Source organism: Anomalospiza imberbis, chromosome 9, assembly GCF_031753505.1.
Source record: "Anomalospiza imberbis isolate Cuckoo-Finch-1a 21T00152 chromosome 9, ASM3175350v1, whole genome shotgun sequence".
NCBI classification, from domain to species: domain Eukaryota; kingdom Metazoa; phylum Chordata; class Aves; order Passeriformes; family Viduidae; genus Anomalospiza; species Anomalospiza imberbis.
The window spans coordinates 7158276-7185550 of NC_089689.1; the positions used below are offsets into that span (position 1 = coordinate 7158276).

Consider the following 27275-nt stretch of genomic DNA (forward strand, 5'->3'; position numbering starts at 1 on the left):
TATGCCTTTGATTTTCCAGTACTGTTACAAAGTAAAAGTAAATGCTGTGACTACCCATGAAGTAACATAAATGTATTGCAAAAAAATTGAGAATGCACTACTATCAAGTGAAACCAGTGTTTGAAGATATGTTTTAAGAAATTAACTAAGTGAATACAGAAGTGATTAAAAGCTTAGCAGCTAATCAGGGCAGCTTGAGAGACAGTCATCCCATGATTTTGGGGGATTTTTAAAGCCATAGAGGCTTATCTGCAACAAATTTAAAGTTTTAACAACGCCCCACCAGCTATAAAATGGAATCTAAAGTAAAGCATGGACGATTTGAAAGTGCCTTGCACATGGGTATTTATCTTCTGCAAACCATACTTTTGCAAGCGTGTTCAGAGGTTCTCATTAGTACCCTTGTCATTCTGTATCTGCACTGGAATCAATTTACCTGTGAACAGTTCTGGTGGGGAAGAAATGCCTGCAACAAATGCCCTGATATTTTACAGAACATGGAATGATTTCTTGCAGGATGTATTTACAGTGCAGGGTTTTACTTGAGTAGAAAAGCTGAAACAGAATTTTAATGTCACTAATAAAAAGAATTCTGAAACTTCCCACTGAGGAACCAGCAGCCCTGTTACTGTGTCGTTAAAATTCTATTAAAATATTGCACGTGTTGCACACTAGTGGTCAAACAGGATAATCTTGCTATAAAATGAAATATTAGAAGTGAACACTGAGCTGTTGCCTGTCAATGATATCAGGGACCTGGATGACTTGGGTTTGGCTGGGCACAGGTATTAATAGCAAGAAAATACCAAGGACATTCAAACCTTTCAGTAATCAAAATATCAAGCAAGATGATGTAAGAAACCACCTCCATCCACAGGTTTCCAAATGCAAGCTTCATTTCAGTCTCCAAAATACAAGACAAAGCTTCTCCTAAGTTCTTTTCAAGGTCTGGAAGCACATTTGGGAATTGTGCAGTAAAACCAGCATCACTTCTTGTCTTCCCAAGTTCTGTATCTGTCAAACCAATGACACAAAAGGTATTTCTTGAAACTGGGTTTATACCCAATTCATGTTGATGGCACATGAAGAACTTGTCCCCATAAATAAAGACAGACTGCACCTTGGTTTATAAAGCAGATGTGCTACACCTAATTAAGTTTCAAGTATTTCTAGTTATACCCACTTGTACTGTGTATTTTTAATTAAGAGCTACTAACCAAGAAGGTTTATTTCCCCAGAGTATTACTCATTAGTGACCTTACTCCACATTTCCTTTTTCCTTAAATAACTTAGATCATATACAGCCAGCAGGGTTATCAGCAAGCACAAGAGGATCACTTCTGATCTCTGTGAGCTGTAACTGTATCTTTGGAAAAATGAAAAAAAAACTTCTTCAGTCCCAAAAAGTTCAGGACTCCTTTTAAATTACTCTAAACACAGGAAATTAATGCAGTGGTTTTTTTCTATAAAATAAAAAACCATCATATTTGAATTTCCTAGAACTCTGAGACAGATGGTTTAATTAACATCTCAAACTTTCAGAAAACCTTTGAAAAAACTTTCCCCAAACAAAAAACATTCCTAAGGATTCAAAGCAGAGGAAAACTGAAGGTATAGTAGCAACTGTTCTTCCTCTACCCCACTGATTTTTACAAACTCACAAACCACCATATTCCACAGACTCACCCTGCTTTGGCTTCTGCAGCTCCTCAGAGTTCTGGGGCCTGTTTGCATTCACATTCTGCAGAGCAGTGACCAGATCAGCTTTGCAGAATGCCTTGACCTCACTCACAATGGCTTTATTACACAGATTTTTATCATCCCTAGAAAGTAATTAATTGCTGTCAGCAAAGGAATAAAAGCAGCACAATGTATTTGGAAAACTTATTTGTGAACTTCATTATATAGATGAAGTTCTCTCTGTCAAGCAATTAGAAGCAGTTCAAAAATTAAACCAGAAAATTAAGTAAAAATGAGAAACATACTGAGAAGTGTTTCAGGGTCTAGGTTTAAGAAAATAATAGCTATAATTACTACAGCAGTGATTACAGCAGTGATGCTTAGTTGCTATGATCCCAGAAAGCAAACCAGGCAATAATTCTAAGACAGTACAATCTTATTTGATGGCTACAGTTAATCCTCCTTGTTGAGACCCTTTTTAACTATTCTGCTGGCCAAATCTTTATTCCAGATGCCACTCTGAGGTTCTGCTCCAGTAGAACTACTTTAGAAATCCAGGACAAAGTTGCATCCCAGTACTTTCTCAAAAATTCCCATTGCTTACATTGGTAGAGGATAAAGGGATTTTTGGATGAAAACCAGTTCTGAAGTGACCTCCTGTTTTTTGATCAGTGAAACCTAAAATCACCATCACTACCCTATGAATACTGTGACTGAAATGGCACTTTCAGCAGCCACCTGTGCCAGCTTGAACAATCCAAATGGTGCTCAGAGTTTTAGCCCCACTCACTGAACAGTGCAGGAACTGGTTCTGGCCAAGACCAGAGCAAGTAAAGCCAAGGAGTATTAGTCCTTCAAGCTGGCTTCACCTGCTGGTATCAAATTCAGAATCAATACCCAGAAGTCAGCTGTTACCCTCACAAACAGGAACAGCAGCAAATCCATCCCCAGCTTCCCTCTTTCTAAGATTAACCCCTTCATTGCTTCTGTTCACATAGCTGGGAACAGAGATAAAGTCTCTAACTGGATCTCAATCCTTAATTCACATATTTTTTTCTATTTTGTAACTTCAGCAATATTTTTTATGAGAAACCAGAATAACATCTGAGAAACCTGTGCTTAAACAAGTTTTAAAATTGAATATTGAGTAAGTTGAATTCTATTTCAGGCCTCAAGCTCAAGCTCATGAAGGTGATTCCATCTCCAATTGTAGTAGTTTATTATATCCTTCTCCTCTAGCTTTTAAGAAGGTGATTGCCCTTCCAAGAGCTTACTTCATAAAGTGCTCCTTCTTTAAGCCCTGATTTGCAAACAGTGTGGCAGGAGAGCTAAAGGCAGCCAGGAACTCACGTGCACAGGACGACAAGCGCTTGTGGGAAGAGCTTCTGGTACTGCAGGCAGCACTGCAGGACGCGGTCATCGTTGTTCTCGTTGCTCAGCCCATCTGCAAAGGCAGGGCAGACTCAGCTGAGGGATGTGGGCACAACTCAGCCTCACAAACACCTCAGTGCACTCATGGTGCTCTTTGTACATTTAACACTCCCCACACAAGGACACAAGTGTAAGGTGAAAGCGAGAAACAACTGGTAAAACAACAGATAGCGGAGACATTCACATGCCACAGCCTTGGATACACTCTGAAGGCTGCTGTAAGAAATTAGCTCATTTTAATTAGCAAACAGCAGAGTGAAGAAGTCTCCATTAAACTCAGAATTCTAAGGTTGCCACTAGGTGACGTGCAAGGATGAAGTACCCAGCACAAATGGATTTCACATGTATTACATATTTTTTGAGAAGCCAGCTGCATGGATTGCCCCCACAGTTTGGAATCCTGGCTCTTGAGACACTTGTAGATGAACTGCACTGCAGGGATAGCTTTGTCCCGAACATGCTGCAGCATTTTCCCCTTCTTCAAGTTGTCCAGCTCTTGTAGGACGACCCAGGGAATTATTAATGTAAGTCTATCAACTCCTGGAAGGAAAAAAACCACCACCAATAAGAAAAGGTATTTGCAGGAGCGACACAAACTACTACAGAGAACTTCCAATTCAAGTTTATTCAAGTTCACACCTTTTTGCTAGTAGTTTTCATAATCCTTGCTCGAGAGAATCTAGCATCTGAAAAAGAGCTGAAAAAGGCTGACTTCCCTCTTTCCAATCTAACCTCAATCTGGCACTACACTGATTACATAGAAAAGTGACAGTACCAGGCAAACAAACAGGAGACAAAATTTTAGTCAGCAGAATACTTTGACAACATTAATAACACCTATTTGCACCAATTATCTTGGCATACACCCACTGTAAGATGTTGCAGCAAGGTGGAACAGCAGCTGGAATACCAGGCTGCACACACCCAAGTGACCACAGCAGTCACTGTGCCAAAACAAGCAGCAAAAAAAAAAAAAAAAAAAGCAGCAAGGGATTGTGTTCTTTGCCACCCAGCATTCCTAAACCAGGAACAGAAAGTGTGGATATTGGACCATGGTTTTATTTGTAGGTAAATATGGCCTGAACTTTAAAGCTTTTATATTAAATACAGGGGTAAATCAAAAGTTTAACAACTGTTCTGTTGGTCTCCCCATGACAAATACTTCAACTGTTTTCTTTCTCATTTACATTACGAGAACAGAACTTTGAAAAAAAATGCATTAATAACCACCTGCTTTACAATAAATAGGCTGGGAATCAGCAGCCTTCTCAACACAGTGGGTCTGGTGCAGGACCAGACACTGGGAGTTGCAGTATTGTAAAAAGGCTTCGCAGTCTATGTAAGACAGCAGCATTCCTAACCTAAGAAATACAGCCTGACACACTCCTGAAAATCACTCAGGCCCTAAGGAAAGGTATTTTCCAGGTGGCTGGAATAAGTGTATTCATTAGCTGAAAGCATCAAAGCACCCTAGGCATTCTGACAGATTCCAGATGTGCCTACCAAGAACTGACATGCACAATCCCAATCCCACCTACAGACATTAAACAACCAACAGTTTCCCGACAGATTAGAGGCAAATATTAAAGCCAGGGTCTGCATTTTGAATTCCTGAGAAATTGCTCAGTTCTGCCACATTTACCAAGACAGAAACAAAGCACTGACTGACTGCTCAATGCTTTTTACATTGTTTTATACTTCTAGAAAAAGAAATGCTAAAAGTAGACTAGAAAATAGAGTTATCACTAGTAAGGGGTTGAATGCTTAAATTATGTTCTTAGAAAATGCTAAGACTTATTTACTGCTAAGAATTCAAGCATATTCCTGGGAGTATCTGCCATGTTTCTCTGCAGGTACACGGGCTGTAAGCACAGTAGGTTCTGCTTCCACAGGTGAGGTTTCCCTAAGATGCAGCTTGTCTGGGTTCACAGAACCAGGCTCTCAAGTATATGCCTCCTGCCTCTGCATGAAACCTGCTGCCTTCTTAAGGAGCCCAGGGCTTGGTTTCCTCCAGGTAGCCTGAAGCTCTTACAGCATCTGTTTTTCTTACAATATCTTACTCATCAGAACATATTTACATACCTGGTATGTCCTCAGATTTCAAGGATCTCACAAATTCAAGGTGACTAATCATTATATTTGTGTCAATCACCACTAGGATGTTCAGACCAGAACTAAAGGCCCCTAGGGGAAAAGAGGAGAAAAAAGATAAACCAGCAGAAAGAAATCTCAGAAATGCTCCCTATTCAGACCAACAATAACTGTAATTACTTGCTGCAACTAGAGAGCAAAGCAGATCCAATCACAACATACCAGCAGAAATATTTAAATCCTGTTCTGGAAGATCTATCTCCATACTTGTAAGTTCTCCACAGGTCTGTACTACAGACAGGGCCATCCTCTTCTCCACACGAGCAACGTGCAAGTCTTCAACTATCTGCATCTACAGTGAGAAAATGAGCATGTGTATAATGCATTGGAAGGAATTGCTTCAATTATTCCCCAAAAAGACACTTTTGCATTAAAGCTATTAAAATTGCCTCAAAATGTCTGAAAAATTTTAAGTCAGTACAGGAAATGTAAATCCACGAGAACTTCTACATATTCTCCAGTAAAGACATTGAAAATACGGCCTAGAAAGATTTATGACCTTTCTACATGGTATTCAAAAACTTTGCTGTATTTTTTTTGCTAAACAAACTGCAAGTTTCCTAACAGGCACTTCTTAAAAAATATATCTCTCTTCCAACTAAAAAGTTAGAGGATGAAAAATGAGATAGCTGGAGCATGTGAGCAACTATGAAGGCTCTTCCGCTGCACATGGTAACAGAAATACACTCTTTATCTCAGAAAGCTCCTGATTAGCAGCACTTCAGCAAGTTTGCTTAGTTCTTTTAATAAATGCTCCACATTTGAGTGTAGATCATGAGTCAACAATGCCAAATACTAGGAAAGGTCATGGAATTGTCCAGTTACACAACCTCGGTGCCCTTGGTCTTTAAGACAACACAGAAGTGTTAAATGAAAGCATTACCAACCTCTTGGTCTGTTTCTGTGTTCTGACTGTCTTGAAGGGGTGGAAAGTCTTCAGAGCTCTGTAGGGAGAATTAAAAACATCACAAACACACATCCTACCAATATCACAAAATATCAAGGAATACTGAGGTAAAAGGGATCCCCATGTCAGGAGTTTTGGAATACAGCCCCTACAGTGTTAAACAAGTCCCTCACTCACCTTTGGGACAGGCACAGGCTTTCTGACCTCACCTCCCTGGTAGGAGTCAGATGTGCAGGGGTCCTCAACATTCTAGAAACAAGCAGGACACGTGTCTTAGAGGGCTTTTTAGAGAACACTGGGTACTCCCAAGTGAATAGGGAACATAAACTACAGTTATCAGCATCTACAGCATCATTTTAATAGGGCTTAGATACATGGCTTTCTTTTAAATAAATAACAGTGGATTACACAGCAAATTCCATCTAAACATTAACCCCCCACCTTTTTTTTACATTGAAGGTGCTTGACCAGGCTGCCCAGAGAGGTTGTGGAGTCTCTATCCTTTGCCCTGGGCAATGAGGTCTGGCTGACCCTGCTTGAGCAAGGGGGCTGGACTGGATGACCTCCAGAGGTACCTTCCAACCTCAATGACTCCCCAGCTCTGCCTGCAATACCTCCTAGCATACACACAAAATGCTCACACTACCCTAACACAAACTGGAATCTCCAAAGATGCTGGGCATTTTCACCAGAACAACAGCAAAAAAACCCCATGCTCAAGATCCAGCTTGTGTTTGGCTCTGCACCACAACCTGAGCTTAGAAACAAACCTGTCAGAGATAAAAGGGAAGTTCTGCAGCACACATACCAATTTAGTCCCACACCCACCCCAAGCTCTCCAGGCATCACTGCACTAGCAATGCTCTGTCTGGCAGCAAGTTTTCATTGCTTCAGTTCATTCATTCTAAAAATGAAATAACCATATCAGCTCAAAACAAAAATTCAGCTGATTTATACCTAAACTGAAGTATTCCACACCCCCAGCAGCAAAGCAAAGCCATGGAAGCATCTGTGCAGACACAGTCCCAAGACCTTTACTCTTCTGGTCTGTTTAACATTTAGCTGAGGAACATGGAAACAAGGTTTACATTAGGATCAGAAAAATCCACCTAGTTAGCTATGAAACCTGGCTGGATTCTGTAAGAAGACAGTCTGCTCATATAAATCTGCCATTAAGTTCTCATTACCTGCTTAAAACACAATGCTGTGGCTTCCAAGTCTCCTTCTTTAGTTCCTGAGTGCTCAGGAGCTTTAGGAGAACCTGTGCCGTGTTTCTTGCGCTTCCGAGAGTCCCATCGTGGCGGAGTTTCGGATGAGGAGCGTGATGATCTGTGTTTACTCGTGTACCTCTTTTTCTCAGCAAAGTCCTTATATTCCTCTTCCTCCTCTTCTTCCCAGAAGCTAGATAATGCACTTGGCTCCTTACTGGCAGGTCTATCACCATGCCAAGTCCCTGCAGAGCTGTCAGGTGGCTTTTTGGGAATTCTGACATCTCCACTCCGCTTTTTTGAGCCCTCTGCCTTTTTATGTGGTACCTCGTACACAGAGGACTTAAACTTTTCTATCATAGCTTGTTCTGCTTTTAGCTTGAGTTTACAGAGTTCAGCTTTCTCTCTCTTTTTCTTCAGTGCCTTGTCCCTCTGAAGTTCAAAGCTGTGCCAGAGCCTTTTTCCTTCTATTCCATCAAAGCGACGTCTTTCCTTGCTGGTAGTTACCACATCAGGAGTGCGGGTGGTTTTGCCATGTTTGATTTCTTTGGCTTTAAACTGGATCACAATTTTCTTCTGCTTTTCAGTTTGAATTGAAGAACCATCTGGGCTTTTGCTTCTCTTTGGAGATTTTTCCCGGGATCTTCCATCTGCATCGTGAAAAGCACGAGAACTTCGGTGTCGCTTCTTCTCATGCCTATCTTTCTCTGGTTTGGATCTACAGAAACATGATCAAGGAAGTAATGTAATTTAGCACAGTTAATGGAAAAGAGCCATAAAAAAGGCACCTGCATTTGACTGAGATAGAGCTAAGCATTTATGAGCACCATATTCCTAAATACGAACTTGAAGCAACAGTTGTCTCTCAAAATAGTTTGATATGGCATTTTTTGGATTTACCTTTCTCCACTGCACAGCCATTTTAGCTTTAAGAAAATGGAGAAAAAGCTTTTTCTGCATTCACTGTTGGTTTGAGAGACACCCTACACAGTTGAGTTTCTTATCACACAGATAAGTTTAAACAGCAGTTCAGTGATAAAGGAGGTGTGTTACCTAAAAGGTCAGCTTGGTCCCACAGTGCCAGAACACACAGCTTTCAAAATGTTTATCCTGCACTGACTGGGGAACTTGGAAAAGGAACAACAGAGGGGAATATAGTAACATTCTACAGAAATCGTGAACTATATGAAAAATTATTAGGATACTTTCTTACAAGAGCAGAGTAAAATACTCAGTAATTATATTTACTGTACACTAGGTTTAAAATATCCAAAGAAATACCATATTTTATTTGCTGAATGGGTTGAAAAAAAAGTCTTCAGCATTAAATGGTCTGTGACTGTTACATTTTTAAGCAGTTCTATTTAATGACAGATTGAGAATTTACCTTTGAAGTTCTGTTTCTCCTTTCACAGTGTGCTTGTAAGATCTTGTGTCTTCAGAGTTCTGAAAAAAAAAAATTCAGGGGCTTACAGAGGAAACTGCAGTTGAAAAAAAAAACAAAAACTTCGTAAGACAATGTGAAAACTGGGTGGTTTGGCTGCTTAGAGAAACACTAAGGTCAAAGGGTGCCAAGGATGTGCATGCAAAGATAAGGGTGCCAAGGGTCTAGCAGCACTTCATGATTTAATCATGGAGCACTTTAATGCTTACAAAGTGATTCAACAGGGTCCACTACAGCAGTGACAATTACAAATCTGAGATAGCAACATTCCTACCATGATCAATTCACAGGCACTCACTCGGGTAAAACCATGTGTCCACTTGTGGTTTTTATACACCTCTGGGTTATACGACTCAGTTTTCCCCAAACCACAGCAGGGTGTAGGAAGTTACAACAGAGAACGGTAACAGATGGATTATTTTGGATAAGGAAGCTCCAGACAGTTCATCCTTTCACAAATAATTCACTCCTTCAGTAACTGAGGCCTGCTGACTCAGTGAGGCCATTAGGTCACTGCTGCAGTGATTTTTCCTACCTTAGCTGGTTTATTTCCACACTGGAGAGCACTTAATGCAAAAATCAAAGGCTTGCAGAAACCAGGGGAGTCCTAAATTAAGGCAGTTCTGAGAACTTCTGCCTGTGGTTGGTTCTGGAGCTGCAGGACCAATACCAGCAATGCAAAGAACAAATAGAATGACAGACAATTCCAAAGGCTCCCCCCGGGGTCACATGCACCCCCCGCCGTCCCCGGCAGCTGGAAAGCAGTGAAGGAGCTCCCTTGGGGCAGGTGGAGCTCATGATGCTGCTGGGACAACTTCTGGTGATAACAAACCCACTTCCAGCTCCTCACTTCTCTCTTCAAGGCCTATTCCCTGACAACCATGAGTTTTCATGACATTTCTAATATTTCTTTTCAACTTATCTCCTCCTTTTCTCAAAAGTTTTCACTTAATTTAATCATCATAAGCAAGTTCTCTGACTGCTCCTCACCTCCCAGCATGATCGGTTTGGGGTGTAAGACACCTCCCACCCATGCTGGGATCACACTGCAGGACACTTGCTCCTGCCAGAGATTTCCTTATCCTTTTGCTGTTAAAGCTGTATTCTTCAAACTGGTGAGGCATTAGCAACGGCAATTAGCTACAGTATGAGGTTTTAAGCAAAGTGTTTACCCTCTGTATTACAGAAGTAAAAAAACCTCAAAACAATAAAGTATTTCGGGATAAGCTAATTTTAAAAGATAAACTGAATAATAGGAAGGAAATCAGGACAAGAAATAATAGCTACAAACATATGACTTTTAACAACATTTTCTCTACGATCAGAAAGCTTCTAACATGAAGAATGCCATTTATAAGGCCATAATCATGCTCATTTATTAACAGTTGCAAAAAAGTTGTTGACAAGACAGGTAAAAGCTATTTACTTTATACATATTCCTTGAAAAATCCAACGGGAAAAAATCTAGCAAATTTAATTGTGGATTTAATAAACCACTGATTTATCAAGCATGTATTGCACTTCTGAGAGCAAATAACTTGTCAGAAGTGGACATAAACAATAAAAAATAATAGGAAGCTACACACACCTATGACCAAATGGTGACAACTCCTGTAGCACCTGCATTTTACAAGTGATTCAGTGAAAGCTGACTCATTAGATACAAGCATGTACTAGAATATGCTGAGAATTTTGGTCATTAATTTATGTCTCGGTGGCTACAAAGAAATGTTTGAGTCGCTCGCCAAAAGTACAACATGTGGTTAATCAGAAAATTAGGATATACGATCCAAGATACAGAACAGTCCAAGAAAACAGCACTGGTTTCAGTATCAGTATTAAACCCAACTTTCCTCAAACAGAAAGATACACTGAAATGAAAAAGTCTCTTATTTTCTGATACCCATACTACTCACAGCCTCTGAAGAAAACCACATTTATCTGCCCAACTCAACCCTCCTGCTGTTCTTTATGACACTGTCTTTAGATTGGATTCATCCTTCTACCACAAGGCTGCTAAACAACGTCCTCTAGAATGTAGGAGGTTGAATTAAGATACAAAAGTAATAATATTTCTGCTCCTACTTTGTCATCCTGGCCATCCAAAGAGACTTCCTTTCCAGATAATTTCTTCAGCTTCTTTTTAGACATCTTCAAATCCTACGGAAAAAAAACATGTTGTCTTTAGTGCTTGTTTTAAGTTTTTAGATCCAGATGAGACAAAAGTAAGTTTTAACTGCACAGAGAAAAATACTTTGTAATAGCCCTCTTTTGTTTTCTCATTACAGAGCCACAGCAGATCTCAACAGGGTTAATCAATTATTCACATCTGAGGGGACAGCAGAGCAGAAAGGACAGCAATTACACCTCCCCAGAGACACCTATTTTGTACCAGCAAACAAATAAGACCTAGCGTTCTTCAATACTAAGTCGTATAACCAAGTTTTAAGACCATCGGACATTGTCGGGGGCTGGAGTCCCCATCCCTTCAGGTGTCCAAAGGAGGCCTGGACGTGGTGCTCTGAGCTGGTGACACGGTGGGGATCGGGCACAGCTGGGACTCCATGGGCTTGGAGGGCTCTTCCAGCCCAGCTGAAGCCGCGACTGTCTAAGGCGGTCCCGACTGTGTGACTGTCACCTTCGGCCCCCCCCGAGGATGGAGGAATTACAGTGACATCCCGCAGCAGCCCCGCCACACCACCGGGAAGTTCAGGGGAGCTGTGGAAGGCTTCACCCGGAGCTCCCAGCGAGGCGGTGCCCAGATCCGGACCCGAGCAGGGGAGCCCGGCACCGAATCCGCCCCGAGGCGCGGGCAGCGCCGGGCTCGGAAGGAGCCTCTCGCAGAGGGCTGAGGGGCGGCAGCCTCCTGCCTCACTCCCTCCGAGGGGGCAGCCGGGGCGCTGCCAACACAGCTTCCCTTCCTTCCGCCCATTTCCCTTCCCGTCCTCCCTCCTCACAGGACGCCGTGCGGCGCCGCCTCACCCTGCTCGGCCGCTCCCCGGCGGGCCCCGCGGCCGTCGGGGCCGTTCGGGCGGCTCGGGCCGTGCCCGGCGCGGCTGCCCCGGCCCCAGCGTGGCTCCTCCTCTGCCGCGGGGCGCGCCGGGCCGGCCCGGGCGCGCCTGGGAAATGTAGGCGGAGCTGGTGTCCCTCGGCGAGCGGGCTCCGCGGCGGGAACATGGCAGCGCTGGAGGCGGCGGAGGCAGCGCTGGGGCGGCGGCAGGAGCAGCAGGAGGAAGAGGAGAAGGAGGAAAACCACAGCCATGACCATGAAGGCGACGGCGAGCCGGCGGCGCTCAGTGAGAGCGGGCGGCGATCGGGCGGGTGCGGGGAGCCGGGCCCTCCGTGCCGGGGCTGAGGGCGGGCGGGCGCCATGCGGAGCCCGGCCGGGTGCGAATTTACACCCCGGCCGGGTTCGAATTTATAGTCCGGGGCTGCTTCCCGTGTCTGTCCGCCTGCGCCGGGGAGCCCTGCGAGGCGCAGGCTCCCGGTTCTCCCGTTTTCCCAGCGCGGTGCGGGGCCACACGTGTTCTCGCCGGGCCTCGCTCCGCTTGAACCCGCGCTCCTGTCGCTTCTTTCTTCCCCAAACCTAGCGGTGCTTTGTCTTTGGGGGTCATTTATTATTCCATGAGGTCCCCTGGGGAGCCCGAGTGCGGCGTGGGCCGCGCGGGCTCAGCCGCGCATCTTTCCTCGCAGATTTTTAACCCCAAACGTGTTTGCGCCGTGTCCTCCAGGATGCGCCTGCTGGAGCAGGGAGGCTGGACCGCCGTGGTCCTTCCGACCGGACCCGCTCTGGGACTGTGAATTGGTTTGGCTGGACTTCAGCTCCCCAGGCCAGCCTCGCTGCCAGCCCTTTGCTGCTGCAGCCTTACGGTTGGCGTGAACTGACGCTTCTAATGAATTGTTTTTCTCGTGTAAGTGTACTTTAGGCTCTCTGAAGAAGCGTTATTCTGTTTGTGTGTCATCAGTGATTCCTGGTGGGCATTTAAAAAATCCTGAGGTCTTGGTTCGGTAGAAGCCTTCCTGCCTTCATCATTCAATGTGAAATTTTGCCTCTCTCCTTGTACATTTACATATTAAGTAGCTTTTTTAACATATGTGCGAATTATCCTTTTCAACCATTTTAACCTCTCCACGTGCTCTGAAGATGCAGACTGTCCAACTCTGCTGTTTTTTTGTCACTGCTGTGCTCTCACGATACATTTTTATAACTGTTTCCACTTTTCCTGCAACTAATTTAAATAATTAAAATAAATTTTAAATAAATAAATAAAATTAATTTAAAGTTGTTAGGGATTTCTTACTAAACTTGCTTTTACTTAATCGTTTTCTTTCTATCTTTATATTAATAAAGCATGTAGAAACTATCACCAGGAATCCTGCAACTTTTTAATGGAGCAGTGGGCTCCATGCAAATCTTTCTTAGGTGAGTTGTCATCTTAAAACAGGTCTGTGAGGAGCACAACAATCACTTCGTAGCAATGCACCTCCTGATAGATTTTAAGATAGGTAGAATAATTTTTCTCTGTGCTCCTGTTTTTCAGGTTTTTGAGCCCCTGTCTTGTGGTATTCCTGCCATTTTCTCTTTCTGCCAGTTTTCTTAATAACAGGTATTTTTACCCAACAGCGATGTTTAAAAGAAAACAAACAAAAGTAGGTCAGGGGAATCTGAAGAACTGCTGTAAGATCCTTCCAGCCTGTCTTAACTTTTGGTCAGAAATAAGTGGATAGGGAAGACCAGTGAAATCAGAGAATCAGTGAATGGTTTGGGTTGTAAGGAACCTTAAAACCCATCCTGTTCCAGCCCCTGCTATGGGCAGGGACACCTTCCACTATCCCAGGTTGCTCCCTCCACATCCGGAGAGCAGCCATCCATTCCTGCATCCTCTGGAAATAACTTCCAACACAAACCAGTTTGTAGGTCCGTATTTTCTCCATGAGGTACATCCACAGACAGTTTGTGGCTGCCTTTTGTGCTCCCTCTGCAACTCCTGTCTGTGCCATCCAGGCTGAAAAACCTTGGCCTGCTCTGTTGCTTCTCACTAGTTGCAAAGCTATGCCAGAGCTTTGTTTCTTGTTACCCGTGGTTGAAATTTCCCTAGTCCCACCTGTCCCCTGGAATCTTGCTGGGAGTAGGACAATATTTATAGATTTATGTGGCTTTCTGAATTCTTTCCTAGTGGAGAGACCATCCCGTCGAACCACACCTTCTGGGGATTTCCACCTTTTCCTTCAGTTATTTTCCCCGGGTTTGACTGTTCTCATTCTCATTTTATCACCCCATCTCTCAGCCTCTTTAAATGCTGGAAATTCTTCACCAGGCCCATCTGTATTGCCCCGGGAAGTAATTCATTTGCAAATGCTGATGGCACCAGGACTTTCCATCATCTCTGCCTCTGCTGATAGCAAATTCCTGCCTAAGTCCCTTCTTTCATACTGTGTGATTCATGAACTAAACTGTTAACAAACTTTTTTAGCTGATAGAAAATTGTCAGGAGAATTTGGAGCTCTTCCTTGCCTGCTTTGCCTTGCTTCACTGCATCCTGCCAGAAAATAGCGTGTAAATATTATTTGGTTCATCTTAAACATCTGATACTGATGTGTGAATAGTCATTTCAGCTGTCCAGGTGACATTATTCCACAGTGGTTTCCAAGGATAATTGGAGTGAAAATTCATCTCCTATTCTCCTACATATTTTTTTTTCCTTCTTCATGTTTGTAGTCAGCACCAGATTATTGGCAACAAATGAACATGTTTGTATAGTTCAGTTACATCAGTGACACCTTTACTGTGTTTTTGTTTGATTTTAAGATGGTTTGGTGATCTCTGAAAACGTGAAAAGCAGCAACATTGATATGAAAATTCCTGAATCACAATTGGAAGCTGAAGACAAAGGAGCAGAGGAAGAACACCCAAGAGAATCTGATAGCAATATTTTGGATGTATCATCTGATTACCCACGAGGTTTGTTAATAAACTCTTAATGTTTGTGCCATGTGCTGGAGGAAAGGTAGAAATACTAGGTAGGAAAGATAAAGGGAGTGTGTGAAATCTCATTTTAAAACTCAGCTCTGTATCCTGACCACGTGGATCAGTTGCTTTGTCTGGCATAAGAAAACCTGAAGATTTATCCTGTAAAAACATTGTAAAGCTTAAAGTTGCTACAGAATCTGTGTTACAGTGGACTGGGAAGTTCTGTGTGCTGGAATCGATAAAGCAGATTTCAACCTAATTTTCTTGGTATTGGCAATTCTGACTGATAAGTTGAAAAATCAGGTGGTAGATTTAAAGGTTAAATGGTTTACTAATGGTTCTTTACTAAGGGAAGGAAAAAATGGTAGAATTTAATGTATCCTGGCTCTACAGTGAATAATTGTTCTTAAATTTGGTCCACTTATACTTGATATTTAGTTTTGCCAGTGAGCTCATATGATGTTTTTGTACTGCTTTTGTGCATGATTTGCATTCACTAACAATGCTGAGCAATAAAATCAGGTGTAAAGAGAATGTGACTTGATCTTTTCAGCTGTTTTTTTTTTTAATTAGGGTCTCTCTGTCTTAGAAAGTTTGTGTGTCAGTATTAAAAGAAAGTAGAAATATATGCAAATATATGCATCTTATTAAACAGCTATTCTGGGGATAATTTTTGCAGTCATTTGTGCTGCCATGGAAGTAAAAGGACAAAACCAAGTATTTCAGTCACTACTGCAGTCATTCTCTAACAGTGCTAGATTTGATATGTTGCATAGAAAACTAGCAATGAATTAAAAGCAATTTTTAAAATAAGAATGTTTAACTTCTAAATATTTCTGGATATTTTTTAGACAAACATATTTCAATTCAGAGACACCTTGCTGATCTAGAGAAACTGGCTGACGTGAGAGAAGGTGAGTTTTACACAGTAGTGTCCCAGAACACAGATCTTCGTGTTACAGGTATTTACATTTTCCTTTAGATTTTATCTTTATCACATTACATGTATTTATGATATTTAAAGATGAGGGGTTTTGTAAAAAAGGGCTTTATGATTTATTCTCTTGTTTCTCTGCTAAATTCTGCCTGAGAGGTTGTTTGACATTCAGCTAGTTTTTATTTAGATTACTGCTTCAAGGGCTTCAACACCTTCATTGCACAGCCTTGCCTTTGCTTTTTGTGTCTCACATGCAGGATTTTCAAGAATTATATTTTTCAAAATTATTTTCTATAGGGTACACTGCCTTATTTTGCAGCTTAAATAGCTATCAGCTGCTTGTTTTGTCCAAAAGATCCGGGAGTTAGAACAACAAAATCCTTTTCTAACCTCTTGATTTGTTGGGGGTGTTGGTTTGGTGGTTTTTTTTAAACATTTCAAGTCTTTGCATGTCATCTATAAAGTTCTGTTGTTCCTCAGTACTTTTCAGAAGTTTCATTAGCTTCATGTTGCTGGAGTAAAAAATACTAGGAAGCAAACCCAAAGGTTGTAGAAGTTAATGATTTTTAAAGTTAGAGTGATTTTGGTCTATAGTCTATGGAGCAGAAAGAGGCAACACATAAATTTGAAGTTTGTGCGTGAAATAGAATGTTCCCTGAGGATTTCATCTCTAACTCTTGTTGATTTTACTTTCAACCTTTTTTCTCTTGACCTGCATCTCAGCTAACACAAGTGGTAAGTGCATTTCATGTTTCTCATAGCTTTTAATTGTATTTTCAGATGAAAGGAAGCCTTGTCCATTGTGTCCCGAAGAGAAATTCAAAGCTTGCTATAGCCACAAACTCCATCGTCACTTGCAGAATTTGCACTGGAAGGTCTCTGTTGAATTTGAAGGTAATGGCAACTGGGTTTAAATAGTAAACACTAGAAGAAATTGTGGGTATGTTCTGTGTTTCATCTTTCAAAATTCCCCTTGACTTAAGCATTTTGTTGCCAGCTCTGAATTAGAACCATATTTTGACGGAATGAATTTTGAGGTGGGATGTAAAACATAAATGTGAAAGAACTCTATTCTTCTCCAGCCAGAATGGTTACAATTGTGCATTTTCTCTTTAGAAAATGACCAATAATTGCTTGGCGTGTCATGAAAATTACCATAAAATTTAAAATATGTATGTACTTAATAAAAGTTTTAGTTATATATTAATAATAATAATTAGACACACACTAGTAATCAATTTTGATGGATCATCAAGATTCCATAGGTTCTGATAAACCCTTGAAGTCTTTATGTAGTATCAGTATTTAGTTGCTTTAATGTTTTTTTTAATAAACTCTGTGATGTGCTTGTAAGATGCAGTAAAATCCCTGCAAGAAGTTTAGGAGGGAAAATAAAGTGAGCAGTGTGTGTTTTTTAAAAATCCATGTGTATGGGTTTGTGGGAAATGAAGTGACTATTGAGAGGATGGGCAAGATAAAGTTGAACTATAAATGTTCCAACTGGAGTATCAGGTATCTCATTTTGGTTTTCTTTAACTGTGGAACATATGTTTATAGGAGTCTTCACATAAGTCTTTTAGCCAGATAACAATATTTTTGTGAAAGACTCCTAGGTACTTTTGAACTGGACACTTGGTGTAGCTTTATAAGATGCTCAGAGACTTTTTTTAATAAATTTTAAATTCTTTGCATTATAAAGTTTAAAGTGTATAATTAGCTGATAAATTTCCCTGTGCAGAGAGTGAATGTACCAGATAATTGGTGGTGTTCTCTTGTTGCTGTCTGGTGAAATCTGAAGTGAGAGCATGAGGTGCAGGCCACAGACATGCTGTTCATTTACTGTTCTGGGATGGCATTTGTTTTCCAGGGTACAGAATGTGCATCTGTCACTTACCCTGTCGGCCAGTAAAACCCAACCTTGTTGGAGACCAGGTAAAAATGCTGAATCACAGAAATTCTTGTTACTGTACAAACCGGGGGAATTGGGTGACTGAGGGGAACTTTTGAGATGTGCTGAGTTGCCAAATACAACTTGCTCCTCTGTGTGTGATGCCAAAAACTTGTTGGTCCAGGATGTGTGGGTAGCTGCATGTGGTTGTACCTCTCTTGTTGTGTGGGGCTGCTGCCTACATCAGCTCTGGCGGTAGATTCCAGATATTTTGAGTGATCTAGAGGTAACAGACAGATGACTTCTCATATGCCTGTGTTCAGTTCTACTTCAAGCATGTTTTATGTATTCTGAAACTACATAAGACACTATTTTACAGACATTGTCAAAGATGGGAGCTCATTACCACTGTATCATCTGCTCAGCAACTATAATACGAAGAACTGACATGATAGGTCACATTAATCGTCATGTGAATAAAGGAGAGACTGAGTCAAGGTTTATCACAGGTGAGCTCTGGCTGGCAGGAAACATTCAGTCTTTCTGTCATGCACCACATGCAATAACTGTGACAAGGGGTGGGAGACACAGGAAAATTCAGAAACAGATTTAGCCTTTCTACTGAAAAATCTGCCCTTAATATTTCAGAACTTTTGTTTCATCAGAGGTGTAGCAGAGTTGTGATTTAGTGTTGCACTGACCAGTTCCTGTGTTCTTATTGAGATAACTAGTGTTCCACTCACCCTTAATGTTATAAGTAGCAGCTTGTGTGTCTCCATAAGAGTGAGGACGTGGCATCCACAGAATAAAAAAAGTCTGGAGTAAATATTTCTGCAATATAAAAATCCTTAGCTTTTTTATCTAGACTGCACCAGCCTGGGTTCCCAAAACAAGGTGATGTTTTTTCAGTCTCAGAAAGTCATGATGGAGGTGTCAGTAGTTCTTTGGTAAATTGCAATCCTACCTGACTTTGTCCAGAATGAGACTTTGCTTTCTAACTTGCATAAACTAGGTTAAAAACATTTTAAATAATTGGAACGCCAGTAGTTTGATGCCTGGGCATCAGTTTGCATGTCTGAAAAGTGATAGTAGTACCACATTCCATATCTTTATAGATTTTGTGTTATGAAATACATTGATGTCTGTGTGCTTCCCTTCAGAGCTGTGAGTAAAGAATGGCCTATTTAGCATTGTTTAACAAAATGCATGAGGCAGTTTTTCCTCGGGGGGGAGGAGAAACCCAGAGGTTTTGTGATCTGTAGGCACTTGGCGGCTCCTGGGGCCCCTGAAGGTGGAGCAGATACACCATGTGTGTGTTTGAGAGCCCTGATGAGAGAGGCAGGGTGAGCACTGGGACATACCCAGTTGGTACAACGTTTTCCTGGCGTTCCTAGGCACATTTTGGACTGGGGATGAATTGCTCAGAGGAATGGCAGCCTGTGCTTACAGTTGTCAGATCTGAAAGCTTGTTTTGCCACAGACTGTCTACACAGAGCTCTGGTGCTGGAATTGTCCATGTGCTTGTGCTGTTCATGCACATTTCATGGGGCTGTTCAATAACTTAAAATAGATCAAGGATTTTCAGGGATTTTTACAGTTTATAGAGACACAATCAGGACTTAACAGGGTTTTAATTAATTAGCAATGTATTATGTTTAAACATGCAAAACAAATGTGCTAAGCCTCAGGCTCAGGGGCTGGCTTTCTTAAACTGGAGTGGATACATAAGAGCCCAACTGAGAAACAAATCTGATGTTTTATGAGAAGAAAATTGCAGTAGAGCATGATCCTGATTTGCCACTTGAGATTAGAAGATAAATTGTTGCCTGCTTCTCCCCTCATCGTTGTAAACTGGTCCATGTGCTGGTTGGATTGCAGCATAACCCAGACCTCTTGCTTTTTGGGAGCATTTTTTCAATGTAATTTACCAACTGGGTTAATATTAATTTCAGTTCTCACCGATTCTTTCCTTCTGCCTCAATTACTTGTTTCAGTTCGTGCTCCCAAGTCGTCTTACAAAGTGGTGAAGGAGTCAGCCACAGATGTGCAGGTTCTTTCCAACCACTCCACGCCCCAGAAAACAGATTCCTATTTTAATCCTAAAATGAAACTCAACAGGTGAGAGAGCAGGGAGTGGGAGGCTGAATCAGAGGGGTGGGGAGTTTGTAGTGAAAAATCTGTGTTTTGAAAGGCAACCCTGCAAACCTATGTTCAGAGGGCAGGAGAAAAAAGTTTCTCATCAGAAAACTCTTATTGATAAATAATATTTATACCCAAAACCACTATATGTGAAATAGTGTCATTTCTGAAGTAATTAAGTATTTTCCTGTAATGAGTAGATCTTGCTTTAAGAATACCTTGCTGTAGAATTCAACTTTCCAGCACAGCTGAGGTTTTTATTTACAGTTCTTCCCTGTAAAAAGTGGAGTATAGCTTAAATAGCCCAATGTTAGTTTAAAGGGAAATAAATAAGGAAAAGGAAGCAGAAGTGTTCTCTCAACTTACAGACTATGGCCATTTTTATCTTCCAGGCAGTTGATATTCTGTGCACTGGCCGTGCTCACTGGGGAGCGCAAACCCATTGAATGTTTGGATGCTTTTGGTGCCACTGGTAAAGTCCATTTCTTTAATATTTTGGTTAATATCTAATAGGAGGAAGCAGCAGTAACTCATAACTGACAACACATACTCAAAAATAACGTGAGATACACAATAATTTTTTTTCTTAGGCAGGGAGTCCTGAGTTTCCATACAAAAAGACAGCTGTCAAAAGCTGTATTAAGGCTTTTAAAAAGGCTGTAATAATATTGAAGTTCAGTGGTCTTCTTAAAATCAGTTGTCTTACTGTCCTTAAATTCTGTTTTTCCACAGGTATTATGGGATTGCAGTGGGCAAAGCACCTCAGAAGTTCTGTGAAAGTTACAATTAATGATTGTAATGAAAATTCTGTGACAATGATTAAGGAAAATTGTCATTTAAACAAAATGAAGGTGAAAGTGAACATTAGGGAAGAAGACAATGGTGAAAATGTGGGAAATGGAAAAGAAAACAGTGACACCATTGAGGTGACAAAAATGGATGCCAATGTTGTCATGCATTTGAGATCTTTTGATTTTATGTAAGTGTTGAATGTTTCTGTCAGTTTTCTGGTTTGGTATTGACACACCACACTACCCTCCCAGTATATGATTATTTGGAGAAATTGGAATGATAAGAGAATCAACCAGCAGTCACTTGAAATGTAATTTTGTTGTCCCAGAAATGGTGTGGGGACAGAACTTAAATGTTTTAGAAAGTGCTGGAAAAATATTAGTCTTTCTGACATTCAGAATGGGTTACAAATATACATTAAAATTTTAACCCAGGCTGAGTTTTTTTTTTATAACTTCATTATCTGTTTGCTGAAGGGAAATACCAAATCAGTTTTGGGTTTTTTTTAAACTTATTTTAGCCTGAAATGCGGTCAGTTGTATCTCTTGTTTTTCTCTGTTTTATAGCATACTAACTTTGAATTAAAGCAAGCTGATTCATCCAGGTTGGGTATATAGATGCATGCACTCAAACCCTATACAGATATCAAAATAGGTGATTGGGATTTTTTATGTTATTGATGACTAACATCCAGATCTAAGCTGGAAGTTTTAGTCCTGTTCCTTCTTTCTGTTTTAAATGTGATCATAGGTGAAGGTTATAAAACAGTGTTTTCCTCAGTGTAAAGCCAGACTTTGGAGCATTTATAGACACTCAGTGGTACATTCTTTTCAGCCATTTGGACCCCTTTGGAAGTTCTGTGAATTACCTGGACTCTGCCTTTAGAAACGTGAGAAACCTTGGGATTGTGTCACTGACATCCACAGACGTCAGCTCCCTCTACGCCAAGGCGCAGCACGTGGCCCTGCGTCACTACGGCTGCAATATTATCAGAACAGAGTACTACAAGGAGCTGGCAGCCAGGATTGTGATTGCTGCTGTCACAAGGTACTGCTAAGCCATTTCCAGTTAGGGTAAAAAATTACTAGGTTATTATTAGAAATAATTAGTGACTGGGCAAGGCAAAAATGCATCAGTAGGGGAGGGATGGGATGGTAATGTGAAAAAAAAATTACCCAGACCTGCAAACTCTTCTATTTCTCTATCAATTCTGCCATTTTAGAGCTCCACAGGGCTTCCTAATTACAAAATAAACTGCTTAAATGGCTTCTAGCTAAGCCTCTCAGTTAGACGTGCTTCAGTGGAACCTGATGTTCACTGCACATTCTGATACTTGAGGTTAAAAAGATGGATGTGACTGCTAACTTGTGAAATCAATTATTTCCATATAGATACCCTAACTAAACTCAGTCTGTTAAAGAAAAGAAGATCTAAAACCTAATTGGAGAAAAAAGTACAGGCAAGAGGATGGGACAACTGCTTGGGGAAGATGAGGAGGAAATTAAATCACCAGAGGTTTTGAGAATGCCAGGGCACAAATGCTGAGCTGAACATGTTTAGATTTCCCTTGTCCTCTCCCTGCACATGTGATGATGCAGGTGGCAGAGCACTATTTCTAGCTGTGATAAGAAGTAGTAAAATTAGATTTGCTTGGCCTGCCAGAAAGGCCACAAAATGAGGCACTTCAGAAAGAACACTTCTTCCTGATCTCTCAAGTCTTCAGTACCCCTGTCTAGTGAGTAGACGAGCTCAAGAACTGTGCAGCAGGTTCAGGTGTCCATGGTAGTGTTTGCCTGCTGAATTCAGTACAGTTTGGTTTTTGTGTGTGTTCTCCCCCCAGAGCTGCAGCTCGCTGTAACAAAGGCATTGAAGTGCTGCTGGCAGTAGCTCTGGAACACTTTGTTCTGGTGGTGGTCAGAGTTTTACGGGGCCCAACCCCTGCGGATGACTCTGCAAAGAAGATCCGATACCTCATCCACTGCCAGTGGTGTGAAGAGAGGGTTTTCCAGAAAGAGGGCAATATGGTGGAAGGTAAATGGCTTTTCTTTTGCAGTTGGTCTCTCTGTTCTGTGCCTTGTTTATATTTACATCCCATTAGTAGCAATTCCCTTGTTTGTAACGATGAGTGGTATGTGTGAGGTGGAGAGGGTGCTGTGCCTCATGGCCATGAGCTGGATCAGTTGTCTGCATGGATTTTCCTGTAAATGGACTGGATTTGTGGCACAAATCACTCAGGTTGTGGCTGCCCCATCCCTGGAGGTGTCCAAGGCCAGGTTGGACAGGGCTTTAAGATCCCTTCCAACCCAAACCATTCTAAGATTTGTTTCTACACAGGACACCCTCCCACCCTCTAGCTGCTGGAGCTGCAGGATGCAGCTGGTATGTCCATGGATCTGCCACTTCAAGATAGCCTTTGATACTATTGGGTTCCTTCAGATGGCAGCAGCTGGATAGGTTTTGGTGTCAGATTGCTTTTCTGATGTATTTCAGTTCCTTAAAATGCAGTGGACTGAGCAGTCTGGCTTTCCCCTGCTATTGTTAATGGGCTGTCCCCATACAGAGGTTAGCAAAGACAGGAGACAAAAATTGCACTCCTGGAGATGCTGGTTTGAATGAATATAAACACTAAAACCTTGTTTCCTAGTTCGAGGTTCTTGGATAGCTTGCTGTCAAATCATGGTGTCTTTGCCCTGCTCAGAGTTGGATGCATAAGCATACAATGAGCCTGGTATTAAAAAGTTGCTAAAAAAATCAGATAAAAGTTTTAGGGATGGGGATGAGTAGCTGAGTACAGTGTTATGGTAGAGATCTTAAGTTTGTAAGTGAATTGTTTGCTTAATGCCTGAATTGCACAGGGCTTAGAAGACTCATAGGTGGACTGTGTTTTGCAGATGTAACTGGCTGATGTTTCAGATTTTGTAGTTGGCACTTACTGTTAACCTGGACAGCTGCTTATGTAATGGTAGGAAGACAGATATTTTCCTTGTTTCTTGAAAGAAACATAGGGAAGTTACTTTGCTTTTCTTTTCTTCAATATTTTAACACTGATTACAGATCAAGTCATCAATCACTAAATCTCACTATGAGCTGCTTGGCAGAAGTAAAAAGAGTGTCACACTTCTGCTGTTGTCATTCCAAATACCTCACTGAAGTGAGCTCCCACTGCATCTCTCTGTCTGTGCAGTAACGCAGGCTTGGCTGGCTGTTTCCAAACAACTTTAATGTTGTTTTTCTGTGCAGAAAACCCTTACCAGCAGCTGCCCTGTGACTGCCACGGCAGCATGCCTGGGAGGACAGCAGTGCTTCTTGGTCCTCTATGGTAAGTTCACATCACAGGACACATTTGGAGAGTCACTCCAGGAGCTCTGAAGCTCAGCTGTTCATACCATAACCATTTTTTATTTTAGCACTACAAAAGGAGGTACAGCAGTCAGGAGGAGCTCAGGAAACCAAGTGCAGATTTTAATTTAGTGGGGTGTTCAGTTTTTCCTTTTCTTCGGACCAGTTAATTAATAGTAACACGTTTTAAATTTCACATTCATTGCACTTATGAAATATGTCCTGCTTAAGAGAACCTGCCTCTGTGTTCCTCTGTTTGCCAGAAGTAACTCCTGTTGTGGAGAATTTATTAAATTAATCACTACATGTGCTGATGGTAATAAATATTACATTGCTTGTTAATTAATATTTGTAGAAACAAGAATAATTCTTGTTAAGTATTTTAGCCATTTCAGATCAGTATTAAAAATGGTTGGCAGTCAACAGTACCTTTCTTGTGGGGGTTGAATGACTTTCTCAACATCTTAGGGCAGAAATAAAATGACTGTTCTAGAGATTTTGATTTTTAAATTATTTTTTTAAACAAGACCAGTGTTGTTGTCATTGCAAAAAAAAAAATTCAGTGTAACATAATTGCTAATCAATTTGGGCAAGAGAATTTTGGAGCAGCTTCCATTAAGAAGCTTTAACTTTTGACTTCTCTTGCATTTCATAGGTCAGGAGCTCTCTTTAACACTGGATTCCTCAGGAGGATGCTCCTGGAGGCTGTGCAGTATGGCTTGAATGAAGCTCAACCACTTCTGAAGACATTAGTTTGTGAAGCAGAGTGCACAACTCTCAAACATTTTTCTACCTACAGTCCTGGTGATGAGAACAAACAAGGTAAGAAAAGGGGCAGCCTGTTCACAGAAAGAACAGGCTTTGTGGTGATTTTTAGACATGCTGATCTTTGATAAGTTACTTAACAGCAGTGTATCCATAGATTTGAATGCATTATTGAATAATTGAATTATTTCCTTCTGTGTAATTAAAGCATTTTGCCACTTAACAGTACAGTTAATTTTGCCTTATAATTGTATTCTAGAAGAGTGTGGCGTATATATTAGAACATCAAATACTTCCCCAGAATCCTACGTAGTACATGGTAAGTGGAGTATTTTAGTGTAGCTTTTTTTATATTTAACAGTATTGTACTCTGGAGTTTTTTCCCACCCAGTACCGATTTGATCTTTATCCAGAATCATAGTTATTGGTAAAAGAAGAATGCCAAATACTCTACGAAGGCCACTTGAATTTACTTGTTACTACTGAAAATGGCCTGTTGATTAAATTCAGGCCCGATTTTACCTCTGCAAACACCAGCTTACAAAAGCAGGCACGCAGCTTAAGTTGCTGCGTGGCTTTGTTTGTGTGTGTACTGTCTGAGGCTTTGCTGGCGTTTTTGGGGTGCCGGTGAGTACTGAGTGGTTTCTGTGGCCTTGTTGTGGTGCAGGCAAGAGGAAAAGCAAGGAGGTGCTGCGCAGTGCGGCGAAGCGGCAGCGGGCCGAGCACAGCGCCAAGCACCCCCCGTTCTACTACAACATCCACCGGCACAGCATCAAGGGCATGAACATGCCAAAGTAAGTGTGGCTTCACCTTCCAGCTGCTCTGACACTGACACACAGCTTGTTCTGAGCCAGCCCTGTCAGCACCACGTCCGTTCTAAATGCAGGCCTTTGGTTTTGCTGCCTTTCTTCCCAGGTTAAATAAGTTCCTGAATTATCTGTCAGAGGCTGGATACCGCGTCAGCCGAACCCACTTCGACCCCATGGGAGTCCGCACCAACGCGCCCCTGGCACAGTTCAAGACTGTTCTCATGAAGTACAGCACTCCCACCTACGTGGGGGCAGAGGGCCCTGTGCATCTCTTTGGAGAGATCCAGGTAGGAGAAGAGGTTCCAGCTGCTGCAGCAGTCAAGGTGGATGAGGCTAAGTTAGCAGAAGATGAGAAATCTGGGGTCGCCGCTGCCATGTTCACAGAGTCCTACCCCACTCGCTGTGCTGCTGAATAATGCAGATGTGTTTGTTCATCAGGATGTTACAGACTTCAGCGCACCCTGTTATAGTAAGCCACTCCTTCCTCCCAAGCTGGAGCTTGACCCTTTTGAGCTGCCTGTTGTACTTCGAGGGACAGTTTAGACTTAGGTAACAGAACTTAGCCCTGATCCCAGCATGGCTGTGGTCACAGAATCAGTACTGTGGGAAGGCTGTGGAGTTACCTGCTTTTATGCTCACCTCCTTTTCACACGCATGGAGGCTGCTTTCCACTCTGTCCAAGCCTTACTGCCAGCACAGCATCCAGGAGGTGGGACAGGGCCAACAGTGTTCAGTATTTTGGAATATGACATTATTGTGAAACAGCCTGTTCCTAAAATGCATCATTCCTAAAACCTGGCCAGCTGTAATCCAGAGAGAGGGCATGTTAAGGTAAGAAAACAGCACAGCATAAAATGCCCTCTGAGTTAAAGCCAGGCACTCCTGCCTGGGTGCAGATGTGTCTCCAGGTTGCACATGTAACTCTGCATTCAGGTCTGTTTCCAGGGTTCTGCCTCCAGGCAGGAGCTGATCCCAGGAGAACAGGAAAAGGAGCAGTGACACGGCTGCTACTGAACTTCAGTTTGTAACCGAATCGTAGTGAATTGTGTAGTCACTCTAGGTAGTTGTCTGCTCAGAGCTTACAGTGGTTGTGTGCTGCAGAAAGGTACATGGACAAGGGACCACAGTGGGCATTCAGGTGAAGTTTGTGGTGAGTTGTCAGTAGTAACTCTGAGCTAAGATCTCTTCTGTGAACAAGCAACGCTGCCAGGTGTTGGCAGTTCTGGTTTCCTTAAATACATGGCAGCATTCCAGCCAAATGAGCTTGCCTTTGTCCTTTCTTTCCCCCACACTTAATTGTGGTATCTCTGTGTATTCCACTTGACAGCTGTCAGCAGTGGTTGCCATTTCTCCCAAGTTTGGTGTTCAGCCTGGCTCCCAGTGTTAGGTTTATCTAAGAGCAGAATATGAGGGGTTATTTTCCTTACCCATCTCTGAAACTGTACAATAGAAGTAGTATGACTAATGCACTCCTGATGATGCAAAACATCCTATGCTCCTGTCAGGCCAGAAGTGCTGCCTCTTCCACTCTTCCACTCTCTTCAGTTCCAGATTGCTTTGATGGAGAGTTATTCTCTTCTCTAATTTCAAAAAGGAAGAACCCACTGAAGAGTTCTTGAATGACTGATACACCAGCAACGCTTCCTTCAAAACTGTGGTGCTTACAGTTCTTTTTCAAAGATCACCTGGGAGCACATTGGAAAGCTATATGGAAGGAGAGAATTTCATGGTCCCTAGAGGCATTTTTGGGGTTTTAAGCAGATAGTGCTGGCAGATGTTGCTTGCAGGTAACACACTTCAGTGTTAATAGGATA

The 27275-nt window shown here is 41.9% G+C and overlaps 2 protein-coding genes across 6 annotated transcripts in view; one reads left to right on the top strand and one right to left on the bottom strand.

Annotated features, from left to right (window-relative positions):
* SWT1 (SWT1 RNA endoribonuclease homolog) overlaps positions 1 to 27275 on the bottom strand; it is a 63167-nt gene that overhangs the window by 15480 nt on the left and 20412 nt on the right. For 4 of the 5 annotated variants that reach the window (XR_011002030.1, XR_011002031.1, XM_068199490.1 and 1 more), the window contains exons 1-12: positions 11804 to 12013; positions 10907 to 10981; positions 8765 to 8823; positions 7357 to 8095; positions 6347 to 6418; positions 6150 to 6206; positions 5425 to 5554; positions 5194 to 5295; positions 3463 to 3651; positions 3031 to 3124; positions 1687 to 1823; positions 866 to 1014 (exon numbers count right to left, since the gene is read on the bottom strand). Coding sequence is in view for 3 of the 5 variants with exons in the window: in XM_068199490.1 (XP_068055591.1) it covers positions 866 to 1014; positions 1687 to 1823; positions 3031 to 3124; positions 3463 to 3651; positions 5194 to 5295; positions 5425 to 5554; positions 6150 to 6206; positions 6347 to 6418; positions 7357 to 8095; positions 8765 to 8823; positions 10907 to 10981; positions 11804 to 11998 (1998 nt within the window). In the remaining 2 variants the exon portion in view is untranslated. Of the gene's footprint in view, positions 1 to 865; positions 1015 to 1686; positions 1824 to 3030; positions 3125 to 3462; positions 3652 to 5193; positions 5296 to 5424; positions 5555 to 6149; positions 6207 to 6346; positions 6419 to 7356; positions 8096 to 8764; positions 8824 to 10906; positions 10982 to 11803; positions 12014 to 27275 lie in introns of those variants that run through there. The other variant, XM_068199492.1, reaches the window with a different exon arrangement.
* TRMT1L (tRNA methyltransferase 1 like) lies at positions 11958 to 26724 on the top strand. The gene is made up of 16 exons (XM_068199494.1): positions 11958 to 12117; positions 14631 to 14783; positions 15644 to 15706; positions 16510 to 16623; positions 17597 to 17661; positions 17997 to 18126; positions 19612 to 19735; positions 20149 to 20228; positions 20489 to 20735; positions 21383 to 21595; positions 22389 to 22579; positions 23789 to 23867; positions 24543 to 24709; positions 24912 to 24971; positions 25320 to 25446; positions 25568 to 26724. Exons 1-16 carry the CDS (start codon positions 11997 to 11999, stop codon positions 25875 to 25877), a joined length of 2244 nt encoding a protein of 747 aa, XP_068055595.1. The 5' UTR covers positions 11958 to 11996; the 3' UTR covers positions 25878 to 26724.

What these genes read in the sequence shown, in the direction of transcription:
- TRMT1L (XM_068199494.1), top strand. Translation starts at nt 11,997, where the DNA reads ATGGCAGCGCTGGAGGCGGCGGAGGCAGCGCTGGGGCGGCGGCAGGAG. An exon ending in CCTAAAATGAAACTCAACAG is followed by an intron (nt 19,736 to 20,148) that starts GTGAGAGAGCAG and finishes TTTATCTTCCAG; the next exon opens with GCAGTTGATATTCTGTGCAC. An exon ending in AGAGGGCAATATGGTGGAAG is followed by an intron (nt 22,580 to 23,788) that starts GTAAATGGCTTT and finishes TTTTCTGTGCAG; the next exon opens with AAAACCCTTACCAGCAGCTG.